At 56.6% G+C, this 11,975-nt stretch overlaps 6 protein-coding genes across 6 annotated transcripts in view; 2 read left to right on the plus strand and 4 right to left on the minus strand.

Annotated features, from left to right (window-relative positions):
• Nucleotides 1-38: 38 nt before the first annotated feature.
• VDBG_00787 (predicted protein) lies at nt 39-1,142 on the minus strand (the record flags this gene model as incomplete). The annotated part of the gene is made up of 1 exon (XM_003009059.1): nt 39-1,142. One exon carries the CDS (start codon nt 1,140-1,142, stop codon nt 39-41), a length of 1,104 nt encoding a protein of 367 aa, XP_003009105.1.
• An 816-nt stretch (nt 1,143-1,958) lies between these two features.
• On the minus strand, nt 1,959-2,829 carry VDBG_00788 (conserved hypothetical protein; the record flags this gene model as incomplete). The annotated part of the gene is made up of 3 exons (XM_003009060.1): nt 1,959-2,099; nt 2,178-2,594; nt 2,662-2,829. 3 exons carry the CDS (start codon nt 2,827-2,829, stop codon nt 1,959-1,961), a joined length of 726 nt encoding a protein of 241 aa, XP_003009106.1.
• Nucleotides 2,830-3,792: 963 nt separating this feature from the next.
• VDBG_00789 (karyopherin) lies at nt 3,793-7,289 on the minus strand (the record flags this gene model as incomplete). Its single annotated transcript, XM_003009061.1, has 6 exons — nt 3,793-4,829; nt 4,882-6,156; nt 6,208-6,298; nt 6,497-6,676; nt 6,747-6,836; nt 6,893-7,289. The coding sequence occupies 6 exons, from the start codon at nt 7,019-7,021 to the stop codon at nt 3,793-3,795; spliced, it is 2,802 nt and encodes a 933-aa protein (XP_003009107.1).
• Nucleotides 7,290-7,597: 308 nt separating this feature from the next.
• On the plus strand, nt 7,598-8,900 carry VDBG_00790 (small nuclear ribonucleoprotein E; the record flags this gene model as incomplete). Its single annotated transcript, XM_003009062.1, has 3 exons — nt 7,598-7,874; nt 7,930-8,023; nt 8,072-8,900. The coding sequence occupies 3 exons, from the start codon at nt 7,734-7,736 to the stop codon at nt 8,119-8,121; spliced, it is 285 nt and encodes a 94-aa protein (XP_003009108.1).
• Nucleotides 8,205-9,217, minus strand: VDBG_00791 (5-formyltetrahydrofolate cyclo-ligase; the record flags this gene model as incomplete). Its single annotated transcript, XM_003009063.1, has 2 exons — nt 8,205-8,900; nt 8,955-9,217. The coding sequence occupies 2 exons, from the start codon at nt 9,046-9,048 to the stop codon at nt 8,236-8,238; spliced, it is 759 nt and encodes a 252-aa protein (XP_003009109.1).
• A 2,241-nt stretch (nt 9,218-11,458) lies between these two features.
• VDBG_00792 (long-chain-fatty-acid-CoA ligase) overlaps nt 11,459-11,975 on the plus strand; it is a gene marked incomplete at both ends in the record, with an annotated part of 2,497 nt that continues 1,980 nt past the window's right edge. Inside the window, one exon of the mRNA XM_003009064.1 lies at nt 11,459-11,887. Coding sequence (XP_003009110.1) covers nt 11,459-11,887 — 429 coding nt within the window. The remainder of the gene's footprint in view (nt 11,888-11,975) is intronic.

Consider the following 11,975-nt stretch of genomic DNA (forward strand, 5'->3'; position numbering starts at 1 on the left):
AAATGTCTCCACAGTGCTCGTTATCTGTCGGGTCTCCTTTAGCTTCTGCGCCACACGGCAAACTGCTCCAGAAACCAGTCGCCCGATCGCTCCCAATCGCCCAGGTCCAGCTCGGCGAAGAACTGCTTCTGCTCCGTGGTGCTCTTGCTCCGGTAATGCTCCAGCTTCTCGGGCAACGTCTCGCCGACAACGGACTTGTCAGCCCCGCTTGCGGCTTGGGCGGGGTCCGCATCAAAGGGCTGATTCTGCAGGTCCGAGTAGCTCATGCGCATAAGAGTCTTGTCATCGTAATCGACGTTGTTGCGGTCGCGCTTCTTACTCCTGCCGCTGACGGTGATGACTCTGTTGGCGGGCCAGGGCGGTGGAGGGTCGTCCGAGAAGACATCGGCCCTGCGGCCCTCTCTCTGCAGAGGCCGAGGGGTGCCGGGCTCCTCGTCACTGAGAGGCATGTCAGACCGAAGGCTCCTCACATCAGAGTCGGCATCATGGTCGAAAAACGCCGAACGCGGTTGGACTCTGGCTTGGTCTCTGTGTCCCTTCGACTGGTGGGGCAAGGGCCTGTCACGATTTGGCGACTTTCGGTGTTCCTGCTTGATGTACTCTTCTTTGACAAGATTGGAAACCTCGGGAAACGGCTTCAAAGGATTCACGTTATGAATTGGAAGCTCGGTCTGGCGTTTTGTTGGGGACGGAAGGAACCCCATGCTCGGGTCGCCCATCCACCGAGGTCGAGGGTTGTTGCCTTGCAGTCCATCTCGCATTCCGTTGTGGCTTCCCAGTCCGTTCGCGTGCAGGGGCCGAATGGGTTCTATGTAGCGCGGAGGGCTCCTCGGTACAGCCACGGTCGAGGCTGCTCGTCGTGTGATCCCCAAGTCATAGTCTCGGTCACGATCATTGTACTGTGTTTCGGCCGAGGTAGACGTGGGCGAGCCTGCTGGTGTGGCGATGGCGGATGGCAACGAGGGCGCCCAGAGCCGATCAGGGTGGTCGGCTGAGTTTGTTCGTCGTCGGGCGAGGAGGCCGCGAGGCGGGTTGGGGAGTGCTCCGACTCCAGGAGAAGATGGAGGCTCAACGGTGGGAGCGCCGACTTCACGAGGCGGGGCAGAAGCGCGCAAAGGTGCCGACGCTCTAGGCAGAGGCATTTTGATCGAGTCCGCCATGGCGTCCCGCGGATTGGACACGGGCGGAAAGTATGTGCTGGCACCTTTATGTGTTTGGTTGGCGTTTGGGTCAGGCAAGCCACGGGCATACTGCGCCATTCTACTGATGCTGTTGCTGGGCGGCATATTGCCTATGCGTCGTCGCCACGAAGGTCGATCTGTTCGAGGTAGATATTGAATGCTGCACTGCGGTCAGTTGCTGCACTGGATTGCGGCACTCGAATCTCCTCGGCGAAGTCGGATCTGGTGGACAGCCTAGGATGTCGCCAATAAAGGAGCGAGACAGCGCGGCTCCAAGGTGTTGCAGGCGCAAGGCAATGTTGAGCTGATGATTCAGTGTCCCAGAAAGAGACCGGCGAGTAGATGTGGAGAAGATTGTCCTGCGTGAGTGCGAGGAAGGTGGTGTGCTGTGGTTGGAAGCAGGGACAGCATCACGCTGGTCGTGGAAGCAACTGTTGGAGGAAGTTGCCAGGCGCGTTGACAGGTTGATTTGGCTGCCCATCAGTCGACAGGGGGCGCGCTCTGCCACGTCTTGCCGCGAAGTCAGGTGTTATAGTGGGACGTTCTTCAGATCGGGGGGCAGGCGCCTACGGTACACAGGGGGGGGGAGGGGCTTCGTGGGGGGTGCGCCTTTGTGGGGCCGAGCATCTTCCCTTCTATAGTGAACACCCTCTGTCTTTCTATCAGGCTGTGCCATCCCTATACCATACCTATGTACCTAGTCTTTCTAATTTAGATCCCTCTACGAATGCACCTCTTCTCCCGCCCGTCCCCTCACGACAACATGAACAGGCCCCTTTATACAAGCGTTTTCTTCATCATCACCCGGGGAATGTAGCTGTGTACGCCATCAGGGTTCCGCCACGGGAAACCCACCGGATCGATATAGAACACCTCATAACCCATCCGCTCATACCACTCCTCATTCGTCTTAAACGGCTGTGACAGTTCCATCAGTCTTGTCCTCGCACAATAATCTCATGATAATGTGCTCGTATTCGAAGAAAGAAAACTCACCTCGGGAATCGGCCTCCCCATGTCCGTGAAGAAGAACTTCTTCCACTCATCAGAAGACTGCGTCTCCTTCTGTGCCGTGTCCAACACAATGGTCGTCCCAAACAAGGGCTCCAGCTTGGCCAGCGCCTCAACCGCCTGCATCGACGCCTTGCCGATGCCGCCCGCCTGGATGGCCCACGAGATGTACAGGTGCTTGATCCACACGGACCCCTCCTTCGCGAGGCCCATGTCTGCGTCGTCCTCCGCCTGCTTCTCCAGCGCCAGGTGCCCGATCGGCCAAAAGGCCTCGCCGCTCGGCGCCCGCGGTGTCAACCAGACGTCGGCCGCCGTGTCCCGCAGCGGCGTCGTTTCCTCGGGATACGTCGTCAGATGCTCTGACAAGAGCTTCTCCCGCCCAGGGATGGCATCGGCGAGGACCTGACCGACCAATGTCAGCAGCAGCAGCAACTCATAGCGTGGGCTATCATGGTGTAGCAAGACATACCACCCAGTAGAGGAATTTGCCGCCCTCCAGCTGCTTCTCGCGCCATTCGACTACCTCATCTGACCGCCAGCCGCAGGCGACACGCTGCTGAAACATGCGGGTCGTGTGTTCGTCGGAGCGAGCGTCCCAGGGGACGAGGCTGACTTTGCTGTTCGCATACAAGTTCATGGCATCGGAGCTCATCTCGGCGTGTTGGAGGGTTCCTGCTGTGTACCGTTGCACGTTTCTTATCGTCGCACAGCATGCCGTCACTACTCTGAATGGACGAAATGCTGTCTTTATGTATGTTTCCCGTCAGACTCATAAGCTGACGGCCGGACTAAGCGCCAAGCGCGTCTCCTCGTGAACAGTCATCATAGGGCAGAGGAACTTCCGAAGGGCGCGCCCGTGTCAGCGGCGCAGGCTAGGTTTGATTGGCAAGCCCGAGAACGACACAGTGTCATCAGGATTCGTTGTGCGTCTCTTGCTATGATCTGTCCGAAGAATTTTGTGGGAAACCACCCGAATGTCGGGTTTGGCCGCCACACAAGCACCAGATCTGAGGCTAGCATACCCGACCCCAACCTCACACACTGGGAGTGTTGCACAACACACGACCGTGGCCTCAGCTTCTGTCCCATGATGCAACATCTCCGGCTGCTGTGTCACTTCATAAACTTGAAACTGTTGATATTTGGGGTTTGCGCTCCGTTATGCTGCATGTCTATATTTGCTCCAGGACCCCAGGCTTGGCATCATCCTCTCATGTCATCGATGCACCATGTCTCTGCGATCATCTCCCCCACATCCCCCCCTCCTAAACCCCCATCATCTAGCCCAGCGAACCGCGAACCTCCAACCCAGCCATCGCTATGGCTCCAAACGCCCCACCAATCCGGCCCACAGCTCGTCGCGTTAGACCCACGAAGGGTCGAGCTTCCCCTGCCTCGTGGCTTCGTCTGGTGTTGATTCTCGCGAAGTGCTCAGTCTCGTGTCACAGTCACCATCTACCATGAGATGAGCCAGACGCACAGGGTACGTCTTCCTTTCAGGCGTGCTCGGGCAAGCTTCGACGCCCCCGCCATAAATCATCTCCTTGGTATCCTCTCCCACTGAATGCATATAAAGACCAAAGACCACTTCCGGCTGACTCTAGCGGTTGAAGCGGAAACGATCTGCCTCAAGTTGACCGAGCCCGTCGCGAGGTGCGACATATCGTCGGCGGTATGTGTTGGTGAAGTCTTGCAGAAGGGCTCTGACCTGGCGCATGTTGTTCTGGTCACCGCCGATGCGCTCCTTGATCTTGATCATAAGCTTGTTCGCTTCGGCAGGCGTCACGGTGCCCTGTGGCAACAGTTGCAGCGTTCGCTCGACCCAGACAGTCGTCTCTGCGGGGAGGAGCTCGAACATGGAGAGCAACACACCGCTACCGTCGGCGAAACAGTCGCGGGGGAACGTGATCATCATGCCAGCCAGCACCTGCTTGACGAGCTTTTCGCCGTGGCTGCCGAGCAGGCTCTTCACGATTTCCTGGATCTTCGCTGCAACGTCCGCTGGCAGCTTGTCCGAGGTGGCCGGGTTGTCACCACCGTATGTCAAAAGATCCCGCAGGAAGTGGAGAGTAGCCGACAACGGGTCGCGTTGCTCGAGCGTAAGGGCATAGATGGCGGCCTCGTAAATTGGAAGCAGCAGCTCCGAAGGGATGAGTCTGTGGGGGAAGTAGAGCAGTGCATCAATGAGGAGACGGAAGAAGTCCTCAATGACGTCGGGGAGCTCACTAGGCCGCAACTCGTTGAGCACGCGCAAGAAAGTCGTGGCTTGGGCCTCGAAGAAGGAGTAAATGCTCTGAGTGATGGCCTGGTCGACGTGTTCGCGCTCCTCGGAGAACTCGCGCATGATGGCCGCGGTAACCCAAAGGAATGCGCCTTGCCTGGAGGCGGCGAATCCGCTGGCCAGCTTGTTTGCCAGCTCCGGCAGCAGTGGTGTCATGGCCGTCCTGTACGAGATGATCATGTTGCGCCAGCACCGGCAGATCCGCTCACAAATGGGCACAAAGTCGAGGAAGTTCTCGACAATCTTTGCGAGCACAGGGAAGACCTCTTGCCAGTATTTGACTGCCTGGTTCTCGGCTCCAGGAGCAGAGTACGGCTTGACGATTTGAACGAAGATGGTGATCAGCTGCACGTGGTCTGTGACGTGGTTAGTGTACGAGTTCCGACCTCATTGGACGCTTCTGCTTACCTGCCAAAGCCACCTTGCCTTCCTCGGTAGTGGCATTGTTGGCCTTGTTCATCAGTCTGGCGACGAGCGGATCACAGTACAGCTTGAGAAGCTTGTACATCTCAGCCTCAGGCTGGACGGCGACCACGCTCGCAACACCCTCTGTGATCTCTTCCTGGCTCATGTCGGGAAGCTTGTCGAGAATCTGATCGTAAAAAGTCTGGAGTTGGAGGACTTGGTCGCTGAGAAGTTCTCTGCAGTCAGTGCAGAAATACTTGATCGCCATGGCCGCCGCCCTGACAACCTCCTTAGAATCAGTGTGGAAGGACGAGACAATATAGGTGAATTGCGGCTCAAGGTATTCGCGGTGCTCGGCTGTCCATTCGGTATAGCGGCCGAGGATCATGATGGTCGCGAACCGGAGCTTTTCGTGGTTGGGCACCTCCACCAGGAGGGGCATCAGTTGAGGCAGGACAATATTCTCGTCCTTTGGAACCATTTGACCCATGGCACGCATGGCGAATAAGGGGGCCTCGAGCTCCTGCCAGTGCGGTACTACACCAGGGGCCGAGGTGGTGGTGCTTCTCTCCGCTGACCACGTCTTAATGCCATTCAGGACCTTGGTCAGACAGTCCGTCACTCCCATGACGGCGCAGGCATCCTTAAGCGTATCACCCATGCGGTGCCTGAATTCGCGGAATCTTTCCTCGGCCTCACGATCACCCTCGAACAGGTCGTTTTCGTTCCCTTCTGGGTAGCGGAGGTGATTGAAGAGGACATCCACAAGCTTGCCGTAGACATCCACGAGCTGAAGCCTCGCCTCAATGTAGATATCCAAAACAAGGTACTGCTTGAGCTCATACCAGAAGTCGAATGTATGCTCGATGACCTCACGGTCTCTGTCGCGGGCAGCACATTCGAGAACAGCGTCGACGATAGGCCTGAAGTGGCCTGGCTCGCGCACAATGGCCACAACCCATGATTCGGCAGCAGTCGCGAGGATCTTCGTCAAGGCTTCGTATGTCTCTGTCTCCTCCTCGGCTACAGCCTTCTCAATCCTAGGTTGCAATTGAAGGATCCGGGAAAGTAGGAGCTGGATGGTGTCTTGGTTATCGTCGACATCTCTTGTCTCTCGAAGGATCGTGCAAATGGTCTCCGCAGCCTCCCTGGGTGAGTCGCCAGAAATACCATTGAAAATAACGTCGCAAAGCGGCGAGCGCACGATGGTATTCACGGGCACCTCGCGCAGCCACGACGTGATGCACTCCATCAGCAGAGGGTCGTCGGCTGGTTTGGCTATAATCGCGATCAGTCTCGCCTCATGACAGAAGCCCTACCCGGACGTACCTGATGCTTGTGCATAGTTGACAAGTAGGTGGACCACTCGTTCCGCATTGTCGCCCAGTAGCTCTTTCGTCCTCTCAGACAACTCTTCTTCCTGCCATGTCGATTAGAATTATATCGCCGAAAGCGTCGGCCCAAGCAAGGGCGTTCGAGGAGCACCACAGGAAAGCCGACAGTTGCGCGGTCCACGTACTGATAGGGTGATCTTGCGGCCCTCGGTGACTTCTTCGGGAAGCACGCGAAGGAAGTCGAGAACGGCGGTGTGACTCTGGGGTCCTTCCAGTGCCGACACGACGACGGGGAGGACATCCTTCCAGTCTTTCATATGTATAGCTAGGACTGCCAAGCAAACGCAGAGCTGGACTCTGATCGGCCTAAGACCGGATGCATAGTGCTTCAGGAGTAGGAGGATCTGCTCCCTAAGCGCAGGAAGCTCCGAATCCGAAATATCAGTGGAAAGGTCATATGTGAGCTACCATCTTTGTTAGCACACACGGCCCCAGGAAGCTTTCCTATTTGACGCAAGTTGCGATCAAACCAACCTTTCCGCGCATCGTTGTAGCTGCGAACAGCTTCGCCTCAGCATCGGCATCAGACTGCAGGATGCCAATGACGAGCGGCCAAGCATCTTTCTGTAGTCCAAGTCAGCGCTTTCCTCTCAAACTTTCGCATCCTGGTGACTACCAACCGATTTCTGAAAGCGCTCCAGGTATTCGTGTGCCTGCTTCTTGGCCTCTCGCTCCCCACCGCGCATGGTGACTACCGCCGCAAGCACATTCTCGGGAGTGTACGATCCCTGCGCACCGTTGGCAGCCATGATGGAGGATCGTTCAAGGAGGAGTTCGAATTTGATCTTGACGCAGTAGAGGTAGATATATGTCGGATGAACCACGAGCTATTTGCAAGCAGCAGGGGGATGACGTCGAGGGGTATATGTTACGTGACGGTCCGGTCCAGGGTTGTCTGCTGAGCAGCGTCAAAGCTCAGAAACCAGGTCGAGCGGCACAAAGAAAAAGGGTATCGAAAGAGGAGTGTGCTTCTGAGGTGTCTTGGTTGGGTAGGCAAACACGGCCGTCGGACTAGACACGATACTTGAGCTTAAAAGGCTGTTGTTGGTGGGGAGGTCGCACGGGTCAATGTCACCCCCAGTGGAGGAAAATAAAACTGGATGTTAGGCTGGTTGCTGGCGGGGCAGCCGGCCAAAAGCCAGGTCAACGGGTGCCTGTAGGTGTGTGTGCATGTGGCTGGAGGGGGAGGCCGCCACATCTCTAGCGCGGGGTAGCAGGGAAGATAGTCCAGCCGAAACCCGCTCACCTCGGTGAACCTGAACTGGGCGCATGGGGGGGATTTCAAACGTTTTCCAGCTCCAAACTGGCAGCTGGTTGTATCCGACGATAACGCGACCCACGAAGCCTAAGACGAATACCGCCCCCCCCCACGTTCTCCGGCGAAGTTTCACCCGATCGAGTCGCGATTGCACTTTGGGTCGCAGCGAACAGTTTCTTCCCGTCAGACTTCAGCATACCAAGATGACCGGTCGCGGAGGCGGTGGTGGTCGTAGGGTGCTCCTACCCCCCATCAACTTCATCTTCAAGCTCCTGCAGCAGCAAGCCACGGTGCAGGTCTGGCTGTATGAGCAGCTTTCAATCCGGATTGAGGGCAAGATTAGGGTAAACACGGATACGATATCTTCGGGAGCGGAGCAGAGGCTGACGCGCCGCACAGGGCTTTGACGAGTTCATGAATCTCGTCATCGATAACGCTGTCGAGGTCAAGCAGATTACGAAGACAAACAAGGAGGAGACTAGGCGCTCACTGGGTAAGCTTGGAGGCTCATCGTGCTAGGTATAGGACTAATAGCCTGTAGGACAAATTCTCCTGAAGGGCGACAATGTGTCGTTGATCCAAAGCTTGTAGCGGCACACCCAACCTGAAGATTGAGCTATTGGCGGTTACCACGCGAAACGACCAGATTACGGGATGCCAACGGCGGCGCTTTAGGGGAAAAAATGATACCATGTTTAAGATTCATCATCGTCGGTGGAGTGTTGATGTGTCTGGGCTGTCAGATGAGGTCTTGATCTCGCCATTGCCGAGAACCAGTCCATGGAGATTCTTGTCGTACTGCCCAACAGGGACCGGGCCGCCGGACTCAGGAGAGACAAACTGCTCAGAGAGGGCCAGGCCGTAGAGCTGAACAGCATGAGGCTGCCCGCTGCTGAGAAGTGCCGTTTTGGCCCAGTAACGCTGTAAGAAGAAGTCATAGAAGCCACGTCCATGACCTAGTCTTCTTATCTGACTAGTCCCGGGGTCAAGGTCAAAGGCCACACCAGGCATCAGAATCATGTCCAATGTAGTTGACTCCGAATGGTGTGCATCTGGTCCTCCTATAATCCTTTGTCTGTCTTTGATAGTGGTTGGGTCGATGCTGGGAATGCCCCATTTGTCAGGCTGCATCGATTCGTAGTCTTGGAGATCACGAAGTCGCACCATATCCATAACCCTCGACGGAGCACCATTTTCGCCAAGCGGTGATTTGTGAAGATATGGTATGAATACTTGTTTCCCGGACGAGAGAGCATGGCGCACGATGGCATCAGTCTGTACCTCGCCAGAGGGCATAGACAGGAAAATGCTGACGCGTTCAGCATTGAGATAAGGGCTGAATGTCTTGAGAGATTCGAAAACACTGCGACCTGATACAGTCAGAAAACCGCTTGTCTGTCAATTCATGCAGGGTAGGCGCAGACTTTGTATGGAAACGGATTCTTGTGTAATGTCTGCAAGCTTCGATTTCATCAGAGTTCGAAGTTGCTTCTTTGCAACAGACAAAGAAGAGCTCATTGCGCCGGCTCGAGCACGCGGTGACGCAGCCAAGGAGATACCAGACTAACGGTGACTCGGGAAGTATCCGAGCCAGGTCCAGAATACACACCCGTTGTGCTGGAGACGTTCTTCCAAATCGCGATGTCTGTCGTAAGAGTTGCTCGATTTTGGTGGCACTTGAAGTGGTGAGTCCTCGATGCAGATCTCTACTGGAAAGGCCCAATAAAGGCCCCACCTGTTCACCCTCACCTCGGTCAAGGAGGAAGTAGATAGGTAGAGGGGCCACAAAGACGGATCAGCAGCGTCAATAGCAATGCCACATCACGGTGATTCTTCGCGCAGGGCCGAACGAAACATTGGCAGACATACATTGTGACACGCATCCTCACACAGTTATGATGGACTTCAGTCACATCCATCAAGTTCAAGATCCTTTGGCGGGGGCAATGCAAGAGAAGACGACGAGACGAACCCTCCGCCGGTGCACAGGGAACTCTCATGCGTGTGAGCGGCCTACGATTAGTAGACATGCAGGGCAACCAATACAGCGAAGCGCATGACGAGATTGTTGGTTCGTGTATTCTCAGCCCGCATCAACCACTGGACGAATGAAGGCGCATGCGGACAATTTGCCAAGGCCATGGCATCCCACTCGAGGCTGACATCGTGACATTACCGCGGCCTGGATCGGGTTAGGGGATGTCGAAAGGGGCGTTCGGGTTTCCTGGAGAGGTGCGCTCATGTGATTATGACAGAGTCGGGTAGGGCACGGAGACAAAACAGCTAGCTATTCCCCCAGCTTTTACGTGTTCGGATCGAGGCACGATTAGAGTAAGTGCGCTCCGTGAGGCGCGGTCGGAGAAGTCTTGGTACTGACGGGCCTATGAGATGACCTGTATTTGTTCCTCTAGGGGGAGGAGGGGACGACTTTTTTGCGATGTGCAGTGACGGGCAGCCCCTTGACCCCTTGTTGACCCGCTCCCCCAATCTTCACATGGGCATGGAATATGGGAACGTACAGGGATGGAAGGGGGAGTTGGCCGACAGGACGCATCCGAGATGAGCCTAGGCCATGTCGTTCTAAGAAGGACTAAGGATGCATGTAATTACATTCCAGGATTCATGTTCTCGATGAGCACTTTTCCCATGTGAAGTGTTGTATTGAGACGTTGACCCTCATCGAGCGGCCGAGATAGCCTCGACGGTTACACACGTTGTTTGAATTAGTCGTCCCAACAGACATGGAGCGCCAGCTCAACTCAACTCAACTGCGCCATGCCTCAAGGAGGGGGATGCGCTGGCCAGACGCTGTTGGGAACGATAGGCATGGCGCTCACATCAAACAATGACACCGATACTTGCATGTCGCGCGCCCCCCCGGATTGGCGCCTTCATGCCCAGGACGCCAAAACCAATAGAGTTACAGTGCCAAGAGACTGGATGAAATGCGACCAGCCAAGCCATCCAACGGTAAGGGAGCAGTCGCAGCAGTAGTAACAGGAGGAGGGGGGGAGGCGAGACCAGGCGGGCTGTACAGCAGCATCAGATGCCTGGGGTCTGTGGAAGGGGGGGGGGGGGGGGGGGTAAACGATGAATTGCCTCCGTGATGGCAAGATGATCGACCTCGTGGGCAAAAAGACGGATTTCGAGGATGCTTTGCCTTCGGCATCGGCACCAGGCAGATATCAGAATTTAGTATCACGTGTGAGAGCTGCCGATGACGAAGCTAATGGCTTTCGTCGGATGTGCTGGAAAGCCATTCAGCAAGTAAGCACCCCGTCAAGAGGCAACACGTACGCCGAAGCCCAGCAGTGCATCCACTGAAACCTAGGCGACCATAAGCCGTTGGCTCACCTCAGGTGGGGCACGGCTACCCCCCTCCTACTTCTTACCCCCCCTGTCCACTGTCTAGAGCCCTGGTGCAGCCCCCCCAAACCAAGCCCCCCCCAGGCCCCCTCCAAGCCCCCCTAAAAAGCGCGACGCTAACCTACAACCTGCAAGCTCAGACCACGCGCCTGCTCGAGCTCTCCTGGTCAGCGTCACTTGAGGTCTGGCCTGGCATTGTCTCTGCCTCCCGCCTCCAGCTTCTTCTGCCGCCCTCTTCCGTGCGCCCCAACCCCAGCTCCACCGGAAAGCCAAGAGGACGCCCAAGATCACAGTCCCTTGCTCTCCTCAAATAAACCTCTTTGCCCTATCCCGCCGCCTTGAACCCATTGTCCCTCCTCCTTCCCTCTTGCTCCCCACCACCTTCGCCCTCGACCGGCGCAAACTCCTGTTCACGCGTTTTGCACACGCCCTCCTGTCGACTATCTCAGGACCTTTTGACCTCCACTCTGGCCCTGCTGGCTCTCTCATTCTCTTCTCTTTCTTTTTTTGATACCCCTGCGACGCGCAAGTGTTCCAGACACCTCCAGCTACATCCGCCATCATGACTGGCTCCAGCTCCAAGTCCAAGTCGCACATCGTTGCGAGGATGCAGGCCAAGGGCCCCTTCTCAGTGCCGAGCCCTGGCGCTGAGAAGGTGGACGGCGAGACGACCCCCCGCCGACACCCCAAGGCCGTGCCTGAGCTTCTCACCAAGCCCGGCGGCACCGTCGACACCATCTACGAGCTTGTCAAGCAGAGCGCCGCCAAGTTCGGCAATGCCCGGTGTATCGGGTCTCGCAAGCTCGTCGACACGCACATCGATACCAAGATGGTCAAGAAGATTGTCGACGGCGAGGAGCGCGAGGTTGAGAAGAAGTGGACCTACTTCGAGCTCAGCCCTTACACCTACATATCGTACACCGAGTACGAGGCCCTCACCCTCCAGGTCGGCTCTGGTCTGCGCAAGCTCGGTCTCGTCAAGGGCGACCGCGTCCACCTCTTCGCTGCGACGAGCGCCCACTGGCTTGCATGTCCCATGGCGCCGCTTCTCAGTCCCTGCCCATCGTCACGGCGTACGA

The sequence above is a fragment of the Verticillium alfalfae genome, genomic scaffold (assembly GCF_000150825.1).
Source record: "Verticillium alfalfae VaMs.102 supercont1.1 genomic scaffold, whole genome shotgun sequence".
NCBI lineage: Eukaryota > Fungi > Ascomycota > Sordariomycetes > Glomerellales > Plectosphaerellaceae > Verticillium > Verticillium alfalfae.